Source organism: Paramormyrops kingsleyae, chromosome 12 (assembly GCF_048594095.1).
Source record: "Paramormyrops kingsleyae isolate MSU_618 chromosome 12, PKINGS_0.4, whole genome shotgun sequence".
Lineage (NCBI taxonomy): Eukaryota > Metazoa > Chordata > Actinopteri > Osteoglossiformes > Mormyridae > Paramormyrops > Paramormyrops kingsleyae.
Window position 1 is genome coordinate 11,110,561 of NC_132808.1, and position 11,559 is coordinate 11,122,119.

Below are 11,559 nucleotides of genomic sequence, written 5' to 3' on the forward strand. Positions count from 1 at the left end.
CAAGTGCGCTTCCATAACCATTAAGCCACCACTACCCATTATGAATAAGAACTTACAAAGAAAAATTAGTCCAGTGATACAAGCAATCAGGCAGATGGTCCACAGAGAGAAGAAAACAAGTGATATTTTTTTGTACAAAGATTCTTTCCCAGCAGTCCTCTTGGAACCTAAGAAGAATGAGATGCCTGATTAGAAGAAGGAAATGTATGCATTGACACTATTAGTATTAAGTAATTTAATTTTAGGGCATGTACAAGGGCTTACAATTTTAGAGCCAATTAATATGAAATGTTAAAAGAAGTTATATGTATAGAGAACCTTCATGGCTGAACACCCAAACATCCTGCTTCAAAATGAGCACTGAACAAACATCAGCGAGCTGCTATGTTTGGCAAGACTCAGGTTTAATAATGTTACTGCCTTAATTAGGTATTCTGTACCATGTGACCAGTTCACAGGACTATGCATGGCAACATAGGTTCCAGGTGACACTGACTCCAGACACGCATAAGGGTTCTCCAGCTGCATTTCTTCAGTCCATTTGAGCCGTGCAGTTGTTGGAACATGGAAAGACAGAATCACATGCATGGTAAACTGAGTCTGACCACATCTCCCTTATAGGTACCTAAGCAGCAATACTGAGGCAAGCCTGTTCATCCATTTCCTTCATACTGTCCTAGACAAGTCCCCTTAAAAATGCTAAACTACTAAATAAGTGAGTGAATTAAAAGCAGAGCAGACTCAGCCCCACCCTAAGGTTACCTTTATCATAATCTGCTGTTTGGACTGGAGGCAGTGGGAGGTGGTGATGCAGGTCTGAACCTACACTCAGTGAATCTCAGAGAGAAAAAATAAGACAAGTAAGAGTAAGAGTAGATAAAGTATAACAGATATTTGGTAACATTTTACTTGACAAGACACACATAATATAGTATTATGCTATTACTTATGTATTAATTAATCACAAAGTCTAGTTACATACTGATCATCACTAATGAATTGTGGCACGTTTTATTTCAAGCAGTTACTATATTTGTTAGTTCTGTAAACCTTTGTTAACTGCTGAAGGAACTACTAGGGAACTACTAAGGAACTACTGAAGGAACAAGTAATGAATAACACATGAAATGCTCATGTTTGTTCACCATTAATGAATTGTGACATCTCAAGTACCGATCATGATTTGCACTTCAATTGTTACTGAGTTATTACTAAGTATTCATGCCCTGTCGAGTAAATTGTTACAGAATATTTAAATATCCACATTTTCATTCATTCATAATTGTTTATCCAGTACAGTGTCACGGTGAAACCAAAGTCTATCACAGGAAGCAGAGGGCACAAAGCAGGGAACACCCAAGGCAGGAGCAAAATACAGCAAAATCCTTATAAGAAAATAACTTACAGTTTTTTCCAATCATTTTCACACTTGTCTCAATACCATGTCCACTTTTTCAAAACACTTAACACAGTGGGCTGTACCAATACACAACTGAGCACACCACTTAACCTTTGGTGCAAAATGCCCTACAACCACCAAAACGTTTCACAATTCACCAAAAAGTGACTCATGCTGCCATAACCATGACAAATGCTGTCAGCCAACAACACTACTGAGGCACTCAATGTTCATTGGGCTAAAAAACACTAACAACTTTCAGCATTGCAAATTACATATATAAAGTGTGGCTGTATCCTCCAGTTTGGCACAAATTACTGTCATGTTGCATTGTAAAAATAAAATAAACAAGAACTACTTTTGCATGTGAAAATTGTAATACCAACCAATTCTGAAATGCTGCAATATATTTCATTAGAAATCATGTAAGTGTTGCTGGTTCTTTTTTGCAGTATGTAAATATTTCATTCCTAGCAGAAAATGCCAATCCAAAGATGGCCCCTTTTGTACATATGGCAAATTGGCACTAACCAAACAAATTCCTAGATAGGTTCTTAGCTGAAATTTCAGGCTGGTGTGTGTTTTCATTCAGCTTTCCAGCTTCAACCATTGTAAAATGCTTGGGGTGATCTAGGGCAGGGGTCTTCAACTCCAGTCCTGGAGAGCTACTGTCCAGTAGGTTTTTCTATCCTACCTGGCTTCTGATGAGTCACACCTATACTCAAGTAAATACCAGGAACAGGTGTGGCTCATCAGAAGCCAGGTAGGATAGAAAACCTACTGGACAGTAGCTCTCCAGGACCGGACTTGGAGATCTCTGATCTAGGGGGATGGTGGTGGTCTAGTAGTTAGGGATCTGGCTGGGCTCCCATTAGGAACCCCAGAAGATTGTGAGTTCACTCCCAGGAGGTGCCATCATTGTGCCCCTGAGCAAGGCCCTTGACCCCAACTTGCTCCAGGGGGACTGTCTCTGTAGATATAGTACTTCACTGTAAGTCGCTTTGGATAAAAGTGCCTGCTAAATGAATACATGTAAATGTTGTACTGTAATATATGTGTTGCCATACCCACTGTTTTTGCACAGATTACATTGTGTTGCCTTGCAAAAAGGAAAGGGACACTCCATGGCCTCATTCGTATAGATGATGTAGATGGTAACGAAGCAGAAAACAAAAACAAAATTAGGAAATTTCTGCTAAAAGCACAATTATTTGTGTTAGTGCAAGTGCATAGTGTCCTTTGTCTGTCAAAATGCAGCATATTTCAATTGACAGTGCTCTAAATTTCATTAGGTTTTGACCTAAAAGTTAACTGTTTTGAACAGATCATCTAAATGTCTGAAAAATCGGCTGTAGTTGTACAAAGTTTTGCTGGTGGCGAACACTGACTGAGAGAAGTATTCATGAAATTTGGGGGAAGTGGTGATTGAATGCATATTGTGTCAAAGCAATGCAAACGTATACATAGTTTAGCTCACATGGTCCAATGGTATGGTGCATGTGTTAAGTGTTGTGAAAAAGTGGACATGGTATTGAGACATGCGTTAAAATGATTGGAAAAAACTGTAATAGCTAGGGATTGACACAACTGCAATTGCTAGTCATACAGTAACAGTGCAAATTCATATACTTATTTTGTGTATTTGCGCTGTTATGACAAGAAATTACAGTACATGTTAACCTTCATAAGGTTAAATGTGTGCTTGTCTACCAGTTATGTCAATCCCTGTTAATAACCTTAAAATATATACTTCAGTATTGTTCATGTGTGGAATAATGTCTGACTTAGCTGAGTAGGCTTATATTTACAGAAGAGTACAATTTGAACATTGAATTCATTGTTCAAAACAATTGACCATTAATGTAAAGTACATAACATAATTAACATTGTAATGCTAATTGCGCTAATAAAAGTTACTTTTTAAGTTGACAGAGAAAAACATAGAAGGACTGCATTTGGTTGAGTACCTGTTGCATTGTCTCCAGGAATACCTTCTTGCTTAATCGGCATCACTGTCTCTGGGTCTTCATCGAATGTAGAATCATCTCTCTGAACAAAAGCTGTGTTCATTATTGTATAATCATTTTCAGGAATACATAGAGAAACATTAATAGTAAATTCATGCTCCATCTTCTCTTGACAAATGTGTCCTTTTACTCTCATCTGTCCAATCTGCTCCTGTTCTCCTCTTTCTTCCTCTTTGCAGGTTTCTTGTGATGGAGCTGACAAGATAGAGGCGGGGACTGCAAAACTTGAGGTTTTTTCAAGTATCTGCAAATATGATTTTTTTTTCAGGAACTCACTTTTTCTTCAGAACCTGGGGTAATGACACATTTTTAAACCAAAATTTAGCTTAAAGATGAGAGTAAATGAAATTGTCTCTGTGGGTGGTTGTATAGAACATTTGATTTCTACATTAGGTATACCTTTGACTTACTGACTCCAAAGAAGAGTATGATATATGATTTGTCATAATTATTTTATCTGCAAAAAGAGTGGAAACTTTGTGTTGCCTAGACCAGTGTTTCTCCAACCCTGCCCCTGAGGACTCCCAGAAAGTCCATGTTTTCTGAACTAGACTTAATTTTTTTTCTTTTTCAACACTGAATCTAATAACTTCATCCATCCATCCATTTTCCAAACCGCTTGCCCTTTTGGTTCGCGGGGGTTCCAGAGCCTACCCAGGAAGCCATTCACTCACATTTAATAAAATGTGTATTGGTCAGTCTCAGGCAACTTTAATTTTAACAAAGTTTTTAAGTGAAAGATGATTTGCTTTTGTCTGTCTGGTTACACTCTGTAATTTATTAAAGAAGTTGATAAATTATGGACCAATCATAACTGAAAAAAATGCTTTAGCTTTATAAAATAAAAAAAAAACAACAACTGAGCACCAGGAATGAACTATGGAAAGGTTTTCAAAATTTCAGAATGAAGCGTAGCATTAGTGAGCAGGGACAGGTGACACGTATTTCCCCAGTGTTCTGGGTAGATTTTATTATTATTTTATCTGAATTAATTTGCAATAAGGATATTGCGGATGACACTTTGATAATAACATGCATGATAAAGCTACGTTTCATGCATAGTTATACATACAATGTCCTGGGAATAGAAATGGCACAGTATCGGTAGAATGGCCCATACACAGCAAATGGAAAAGCAGGGTTGAACATTTCATAAATCCTTTATGGTACAAGGGCAAAGCAAGATGACACAGCTGGACCCCCTTACCCGCCCCAAATAAACAGAATAACCAGATGACTCTCAGTAGCACTTCTATCTATTATCTCTTCTCAGGACTAAGAACGTGTTTACCGGAGCTACCGTAATATGCACACAAACACATCGGCAGCGCGCGATAGGCAGCGCGCGATCGGCATCGTGCGCATGCGTGCACATTCCATGGGTAAACGGCAGCAAACCGCTGACTACGGCGGTCCCCCGCCCCGCCCCCTCCTTTTATGGCATTATGACCACGCCCCCTCGGGCAGTGTAGGGTGGCCGGGGCCTACTCCGCTAATGATGCTTATTATCCTCGGTTTCGTACGAGGTGACACTTCAAAGCAGATTATTAATGCGCTTCCATGAGAGAGTGAAATTTAAGCTCCATTTGCTTTGCAAGGTTTCATTGCGTTACCGCCGATCGAACAGAAAAACGCCCGCGGAGGCGGACGATCTAAGCAAGTCAATTCCCAGACAGATAAAGAGGGACGTGGGCAAGCCGGAGGCAAGAGAGGGGTAGCCGTGACGCCCGGTAAGTCACCGGTTAGCGGCGGCTGATTACCGATCCGAGTCTGGCGTGAATTGGAGTTCAATCGCAGTCAGACCGGCCACATTTAATTTATTTCATGATTTGTTAAATTATATTCCCTGTGGGGTTTAATGGAATACCGTACAGTACAGTGAGGTAGTCCTATCGTTCGCGTCTTCATGCCGACGTGTCGAAGGAGGGATATCGGAGGGCGATCTCTCCCCGGACCGCAACCTAAGGCCAACTTGTCCCTTACTGTAAAAGGATGCGTTTGCTCGGCATTTGAGTCATCTCCAACTGCAGATGTCAATATGCGTTCGTTAACGGTGTTTAAAACGACACGTTTCAGTTTCTTTAATATAATAAACAATTATGTAATTGGACATTACATAAAATTGTGATGCATCATCTGACGCGTGTGAATCAGACGTGCGGTTCGAGCTAAGATGCGGTGGCTTTCTGAATAAGAAATAGGTGTAACTCTTGTTAACTAGTGTGTCTCGCTGCGGCTTGCGGGAAGTGGGGGGGGGGGGGTTGGATGTCCGACCCGGCCCACTGTACGTCACGGTGCCGTACAAGCCCCATCTCCCAGCACAGTATTTTATATGGCTACTTGTGCCCCACTTCTGCAGACTGGATCCCCTGTTTGACCCCTCTCATCTCCCTTTCTAACTGCCAGTGCCGGTCAAACCATTACGCGACATAGGCGGACGCCGTTTCTGAGGGGGCGCCGAGTTAGCAAACCTATTTCACGTATGTCAGGAAAGGTGCGTGCCGGGGGCGCCTGCTGTGAAACTAGCCTAGGGCGCCAGAAGGGCTTTGATCAGCACTGCCTCCTCTCACGGTATACTGTCACATGAAAGCAATGACATTTGGCCTGTTTTAAAAGTATTTTTTAAAAGTTTGTGATGAGACATCAAGAAAAACAAGACATTTTGTGGCATGACTGAGTCTTTTCATTTATTAAATCTTACATACAATCACAAGCACAAAACATAACTAATACTCTGTCTGGTGTCCCATACAGTGATTCTCTCTGTTCTGTGCATCCCAGCCGCAATGTTTCTGTTTTTCCTTATTGCTAGAGATTAACAAAATTGATGCTTCTTTTTCTAACTTCTTTGCATATCATGGACGAAAAGTAGTTTAAAGTTGATGGATCAATGGAATGATTTTCAAAATCTGTGTGTACAGTAGTATTTTTATCATTTAATTTTGCTTGCTTTGCTGCAGGACACTATGGAGAATCACATGCCTACCTGTGCAAATGAGTCACTCGCAGATGCCATCCAGCAAGGGGGGGGCAGAGTATGCTGCGAGGAGGGGGAGGGCAGGCTGGGCCAGGGCGAAGGAAGCAAGCAAGGGGCCACGGAGGATGAGAAGCGCGAGGAAGAGGGAGGCCGAAGCCCCCATCTCTGCTCCAGCCCAGCATGCTTGTGCATGTGTGGGAAGGAGGGGTGTGACCAGGCCAGTGGCCCAGCCCTGGGGGAGGACCAGCAGCAGGACGGGGGAATCCAGCTCCTGGTTCCGAGTGCCCACGGATCTGAAGAAGCAGTGGGTGAACAGCTCCCCTCGGAGGCCCCTAATACTGCAGTACGTCTCATTCTCTCACTACGTGCTCCACAGCCTGGCCGCTCCCTCACGTGTGTCCCTTTGGCTTAGCATTCGCACAGCAAATTTTACACTGTCTCCAGCCTACAGGGAATGAGACCATGATGGAGCCAGGAGAACAAGATGGGACTGGATGGAGGGAGGAGCCAGAGGAGGACCCACCATCCCCTGGAGGAGAGGCAATTTCGAGCGACAGGGAGGAGGAGAGGACAGCCCCCAGCCTCAATGAAGGCCTGGGAATCACGCAGGGGGCGCAGTCTTTCCCGGAGCTATCTCCCAGCCGGGAATCTCTCTCTTCTGAGCTGCCATGCTTTTCCCAGGAATCGGGAGATGCTCTGAAACCTTGCTCCATTTCCAGTGGGAGTCCCAGCCGGTCCTCAGACACACCAGAGGGTCACCACGGAGAGGCGGACCAGGCCCCCAGCACAGATGCCAGCTTGGGCCCCAAGTTCCAGCATGCGGTGTGTTTGCCGCTAGTGTCGGAGGGTCTCAAGCTGCTGTGGATCCAGTCGGAGCAGACGGATGATCTGGACGGCGTGCCCGAGCTAGTAGAAGTCTTTAACTCGTTTCCGTACCCAACGCAGCAGGAGGCTGCGTCACTGGCCCGTCGCTGCGCTCTGCCCCTGGACCGGGTCAAGGCGTGGTTCATGGTGCAGCGCATCCGCTACGGCATCAGCTGGGCCACAGAAGAGATCGAGGAGGCACGTCACAAGGTGTTTGGCCCACCACCACCTGAACCATGCACCCCCCCGGCAGGGGGTCATCCCCTAAGGGATCCAGACTCGGCCCCACCGTTTCCGCGCACACGGGCCGGCTGTTTACCCCCACACACTCACCACTGGCCGCAAGGGTCCGCCAGCCCAATGTTTGCTGTAGCGCCCCCGTGTGGTCGACCCCAAGGCCGAAACGGAAAATTGAGGGCACGGTGGTGCGGCATTGACGGAAGCGGCTGGCCCTCTGAGGCGGAGATCCGATGGCTGCGGGCCAAGACTGGACTGGCTCACATCGACATCCACCGCTGGTTTGCTGACGGTCACCGGCAGCAGAGGGAGCTTATGAACAGGCTGGAATGGGACCCGCACCGCTTGTGGCCTCCCAGAGCCAGGAAACGGGGACACCGGGTAGGGAAACGCTTCTCTGGGGGGCGGGAGGCTGGAGTTACACGTGATGCAGAAATGGATGACGGGGTGGAAGAGGGGGGCTCCGGTAATGAAGGCCCACGCTGTGTCCCCCCTCCGTCCTGCTCCCCTACACTGGGGGCATGCTGCCGTCTGCGCAAGAGGACCAGGGAACAGTTGAAGCAGCACTTCCTGCGCTGCTTACGGCCCGGTGGTAAGGGTAACCGGAACAGCCTGAGGACGGACAGTGGGCGGGAGCGGGGAGTGGCCAAGTCAAAGAGGCAGGGCACAGGAGGGGCGTGGCCTGAGGAGGAGGGCTGGTGCAACTTCGGGGAAGACGCCCCTCCTCATGTCTACAGCGTCGGACACGGGGGCACTGACCACCATGCCAGGGCACCCAACGCAGGGGTTACAGACTGCAATGCAGACCTGCACCATGAGGGGGCATTGCAGGACCGAGGCGTGGATGTCATGAGCCAGGAGAACCGGCAAGGTGAGGTGGAGGTCAGTATCAGTGACTGAGACATGCTGTAGGACACGGCTGGTTTGGCACGTTCTGCTGAGCTGCTCAGTGATTTTTAGCTCTTGCTAGCTGAGTTCCGGTTAAATGTTGAAGGCCTTGTCAGTGTAGCCTCACTGACCATATACAGACCATAAGAAACGTGTGAAAGACGTGTTACCCCATCTGGCCTGCTGTATGGATCAACATGGATAGTGTGTTATTCAGGGCTGTAGCCTTGTGTTCAGGGTCACGTGTAACCATGACCCCCTTCCTCTCTGAGCTGTGCACCTTGGCTACATGAAGGAGAATCCTAGTCTGGAGAAGAATTCAAATTCACTTGTGAGGGTCAGATTCCTTTAAAAATGATCCCTGTTACTAGGAACCACACCTGCATTGCTGTATCATTTGGGTCTGAGCCTTTAGATTTGTCCACTCGAGATTTTTTTTTTTCTTATAACTTGTTTCTAATAAACTGAATGAGGTAACTTTGTCTCTGAAGCGTTACTCTTTGCATTGTGCCGAGTTGCTTTCTAAGGGTCAGAGTGTGAAATTCAAGAATGAGGATGGCGTAAGGAACAGGGGGTAGAACACTCTTCTCCGCTGTGCTTTCTGACATTAGCCATCACTGAAATTTCAAAGCATCTTATACACCTGACAGCTTTTAAAACATTCATCATGACATGAAACCGACATACAAACATTATTGTTAAAGGTTTAGCATTTAATTTGCTGTACATAAATGCGGAACACATCTGCACAACAAAAACTTAAAACCTCTGTACAAAGTGCACATACTCCTCATTTGCTAAGTAATATTTTATTTACATGTGTTTTATCTTACATTTATTAATACATTACAACTTTACCACCCTACATCACTCTATGTTTAACGTTCCTTTGGATCAGGAAGTGGGTTGGAAGAATGAGGATTAAGGATTAGGGGTCACCCTCTACCCCATACAGGTTATGGGTTTAGGGTCATTCCCAGTATTCGGTGATCTGGGCGGAGTCACCCCTGTCATAAGTTGAATGCCAGCTGTCGGAGCCTTCGATGATGCGACGCATGATGGAGGCAGATGTGATAAGCATGTGTCCCACCGCCTGAAGCATCGCGGACGCCACGCGAAGAGCCTCTCTGAAAGAAAGGGAAGGACAGAGCTGAGGATAGAGCTGGTCTGCCCAGCGATGGAGAAACCTGCTCTCTTATAAAGCAAACTTTTGCTGCCCCACTGCTTAAACCTGCTGTGTTCCTACCTATCACCAACTGACCTCAGCACCTTCTTGGGGCCCAGGCACCTGAAGTCAGCGCTGACAGAGTATAGGCCCTGGAACGTGGCTTTCACGCTCAGTGAGCCGAACACGTCACGCGGGTTGAGGCGGTAGAGGTCAAAAGTCACTCGGGCTATGTCACGTCCGGTTCTGGGTTTTATGTTTGTAGTAGAGAATGTAACTCTGCTCTGCTTAGAGCCCTGGAGCGGGAAATAACCAGAAGTGGGGGAAAAAAAACAAAAAACATTGAATACAATGTTCAGAGAATATTAAAACACACTAACACTGCCATAACAGACATGGCTATTACACATAGTGGAAGTTCCCTACTTACTGAGGATTTCACACCTTCAGCCACTCGTGTGAAGAGGGAGAAGTATGCTCACACACAATCATGCACACATATAGTTTCCCACGCACTCACTCACAGGTTCTGGGCTCCATGTCTGTCCGGGCTCCAGAGCCATCAGTACAGTGTTGTCCGGGAGGGTCAGGAGGAATTCATCTGAGTCGACCTCTGTCCCATCCTCCTCGCACACAAGGCTCAGGGAAATGGCAGAGAGGAACAGAGCGTGGGCGGCCTGGAGGTGAGGAGAGGCGAGGCACTCAGTGACAGACATGCTAAAGTCCCCCTTTAGTGCCCCCTGCTGTTCACCGCTATCCCCTGCTCACCCTTTCCCTCAGCTCCTGCATGGTTCCTCCTGTCACGCCCTTCCTCAGCTCCCTGTTGTGGGAGCAGACTCTGAAGGGCCTCTGAGGCACTGACCACACCCTCCTAGAGACTGACCTGAGACAGACAGACAGAAAGAAGTGGGTACTTCAGTCAGCAAACATACTAACAATGAGATTGGGGTTGTTTTTGTGACTGCACACCTTCACTGTAACGTACAGTTATAGACTTTCAACCAGAATATCACCTAGGCAAATGTATTTATAAAACTGAATCAACTATATATATAACTTCTGATAATACATGTGGAGGTTTGCTGATGGTAATTATTTAAAGATCCTCATAATAAATATTACAACCAGGGGCGTCGTTTCGTTTGGCCTCTTTTAGGGGGGCTTTAGCCCCACTCCCAAATAACTGTGTTTATGAATACCTTTTTATATTACGTATGTTTGCATTCGCCCTCCCCTCAGTAAAGACTCAGCCCCCGTAACCATTCACCCTCTAATTACACCCCTGATTATTAAAACATAACAACTGGATTTGAAACGAACATTTCTGTAAATAATAGCATATATAAACCGTACTCACTTTATCAGTGATGATGTAGCCTCCATTCCCGGCTCCGAACAATGTTACACTTCTTTCTGTTACGTACTATTCCTCTTGTTTATGTCTCGACCTTAGACGTATATGTGGAGATGTGAGTTACCAGCGATAGTGGGACCCTGCTGTTGTCTCCTACAGGACTTTAGACTGGTGTGATTCATTTGAACAGAGATAAAAAGGATCGAAGTCCCTCGATGTGTTTCATATGATATGCACTAGCTGTTTTCGAATAAGGATAACGTCACAAACTCAACAGGGTGGCATGAATGGTCACTGACATTCTGGGATTTCTACAAAACAGACAAAACCTATACATCAGGTAGAAAACTGATACATTTTGTGTAATTAATATTTCCGTTTCCCCACTCATTCTAAATATCCACTTGAAACGTAAAGGTTTCTAGTGGTTACTAAAATTGCGGGTTTGCCCCCCCCAAAAAAAGTATGTTTTGTGACCGATCAGGCACGTAGCCTGGCCGTACAATTACGAATTTGAACACCCCTCGAAATTTTGTCCAGGCCCCCCACGAAACTATTCTATTCATGGCTACTGGCTCGTGTATGTCACCTGGTCACCAACATGTAATAGTTGTAACGGGTCCCCAAAAAAACTACACATCCCATTAC

The 11,559-nt window shown here is 45.5% G+C and overlaps 2 protein-coding genes and 1 long non-coding RNA gene across 5 annotated transcripts; 1 reads left to right on the forward strand and 2 right to left on the reverse strand.

The window, feature by feature from the left end:
* Window positions 1-56: 56 nt before the first annotated feature.
* LOC140593639 (uncharacterized) lies at window positions 57-3,708 on the reverse strand. Its single transcript, XR_011994054.1, has 4 exons — window positions 3,367-3,708; window positions 763-837; window positions 441-530; window positions 57-167 (listed from the first exon to the last, which is right to left on the reverse strand). It is a non-coding gene; the product is annotated as an uncharacterized lncRNA (long non-coding RNA).
* A 1,177-nt stretch (window positions 3,709-4,885) lies between these two features.
* On the forward strand, window positions 4,886-8,869 carry LOC111859305 (uncharacterized). Of its 3 annotated transcripts, none has more exons than XM_023841844.2 (3): window positions 4,886-5,156; window positions 6,387-6,746; window positions 6,848-8,869. In XM_023841844.2, the coding sequence occupies exons 2-3, from the start codon at window positions 6,393-6,395 to the stop codon at window positions 8,402-8,404; spliced, it is 1,911 nt and encodes a 636-aa protein (XP_023697612.1). In that variant the 5' UTR covers window positions 4,886-5,156; window positions 6,387-6,392; the 3' UTR covers window positions 8,405-8,869. The 3 variants fall into 3 exon arrangements, with proteins under 3 accessions (XP_023697612.1, XP_023697613.1, XP_023697614.1); XM_023841845.2 differs by lacking the exon at window positions 4,886-5,156 and adding an exon at window positions 5,678-5,997; XM_023841846.1 differs by lacking the exon at window positions 4,886-5,156 and having other exon boundaries at window positions 6,618-6,746; window positions 6,855-8,869.
* A 215-nt stretch (window positions 8,870-9,084) lies between these two features.
* Window positions 9,085-11,451, reverse strand: cideb (cell death inducing DFFA like effector b). Its single transcript, XM_023841865.2, has 5 exons — window positions 10,915-11,451; window positions 10,326-10,440; window positions 10,082-10,234; window positions 9,654-9,853; window positions 9,085-9,519 (listed from the first exon to the last, which is right to left on the reverse strand). Exons 1-5 carry the CDS (start codon window positions 10,938-10,940, stop codon window positions 9,363-9,365), a joined length of 651 nt encoding a protein of 216 aa, XP_023697633.2. The 5' UTR covers window positions 10,941-11,451; the 3' UTR covers window positions 9,085-9,362.
* Between the last annotated feature and the right edge of the window lie 108 nt (window positions 11,452-11,559).

Bases quoted from the DNA above. Each gene is read 5' to 3' on its own strand.
- LOC111859305 (XM_023841844.2), top strand. From the start codon at position 6,393: ATGGAGAATCACATGCCTACCTGTGCAAATGAGTCACTCGCAGATGCC. The intron at 6,747-6,847 runs GTACGTCTCATT...CACTGTCTCCAG, and splicing joins CGGAGGCCCCTAATACTGCA to CCTACAGGGAATGAGACCAT.
- cideb (XM_023841865.2), bottom strand. From the start codon at position 10,940: ATGGAGGCTACATCATCACTGATAAA. The intron at 10,441-10,914 runs GTGAGTACGGTT...TGTCTGTCTCAG, and splicing joins GCTACATCATCACTGATAAA to GTCAGTCTCTAGGAGGGTGT. The intron at 9,520-9,653 runs GTCAGTTGGTGA...CCTTTCTTTCAG, and splicing joins GGCCCCAAGAAGGTGCTGAG to AGAGGCTCTTCGCGTGGCGT.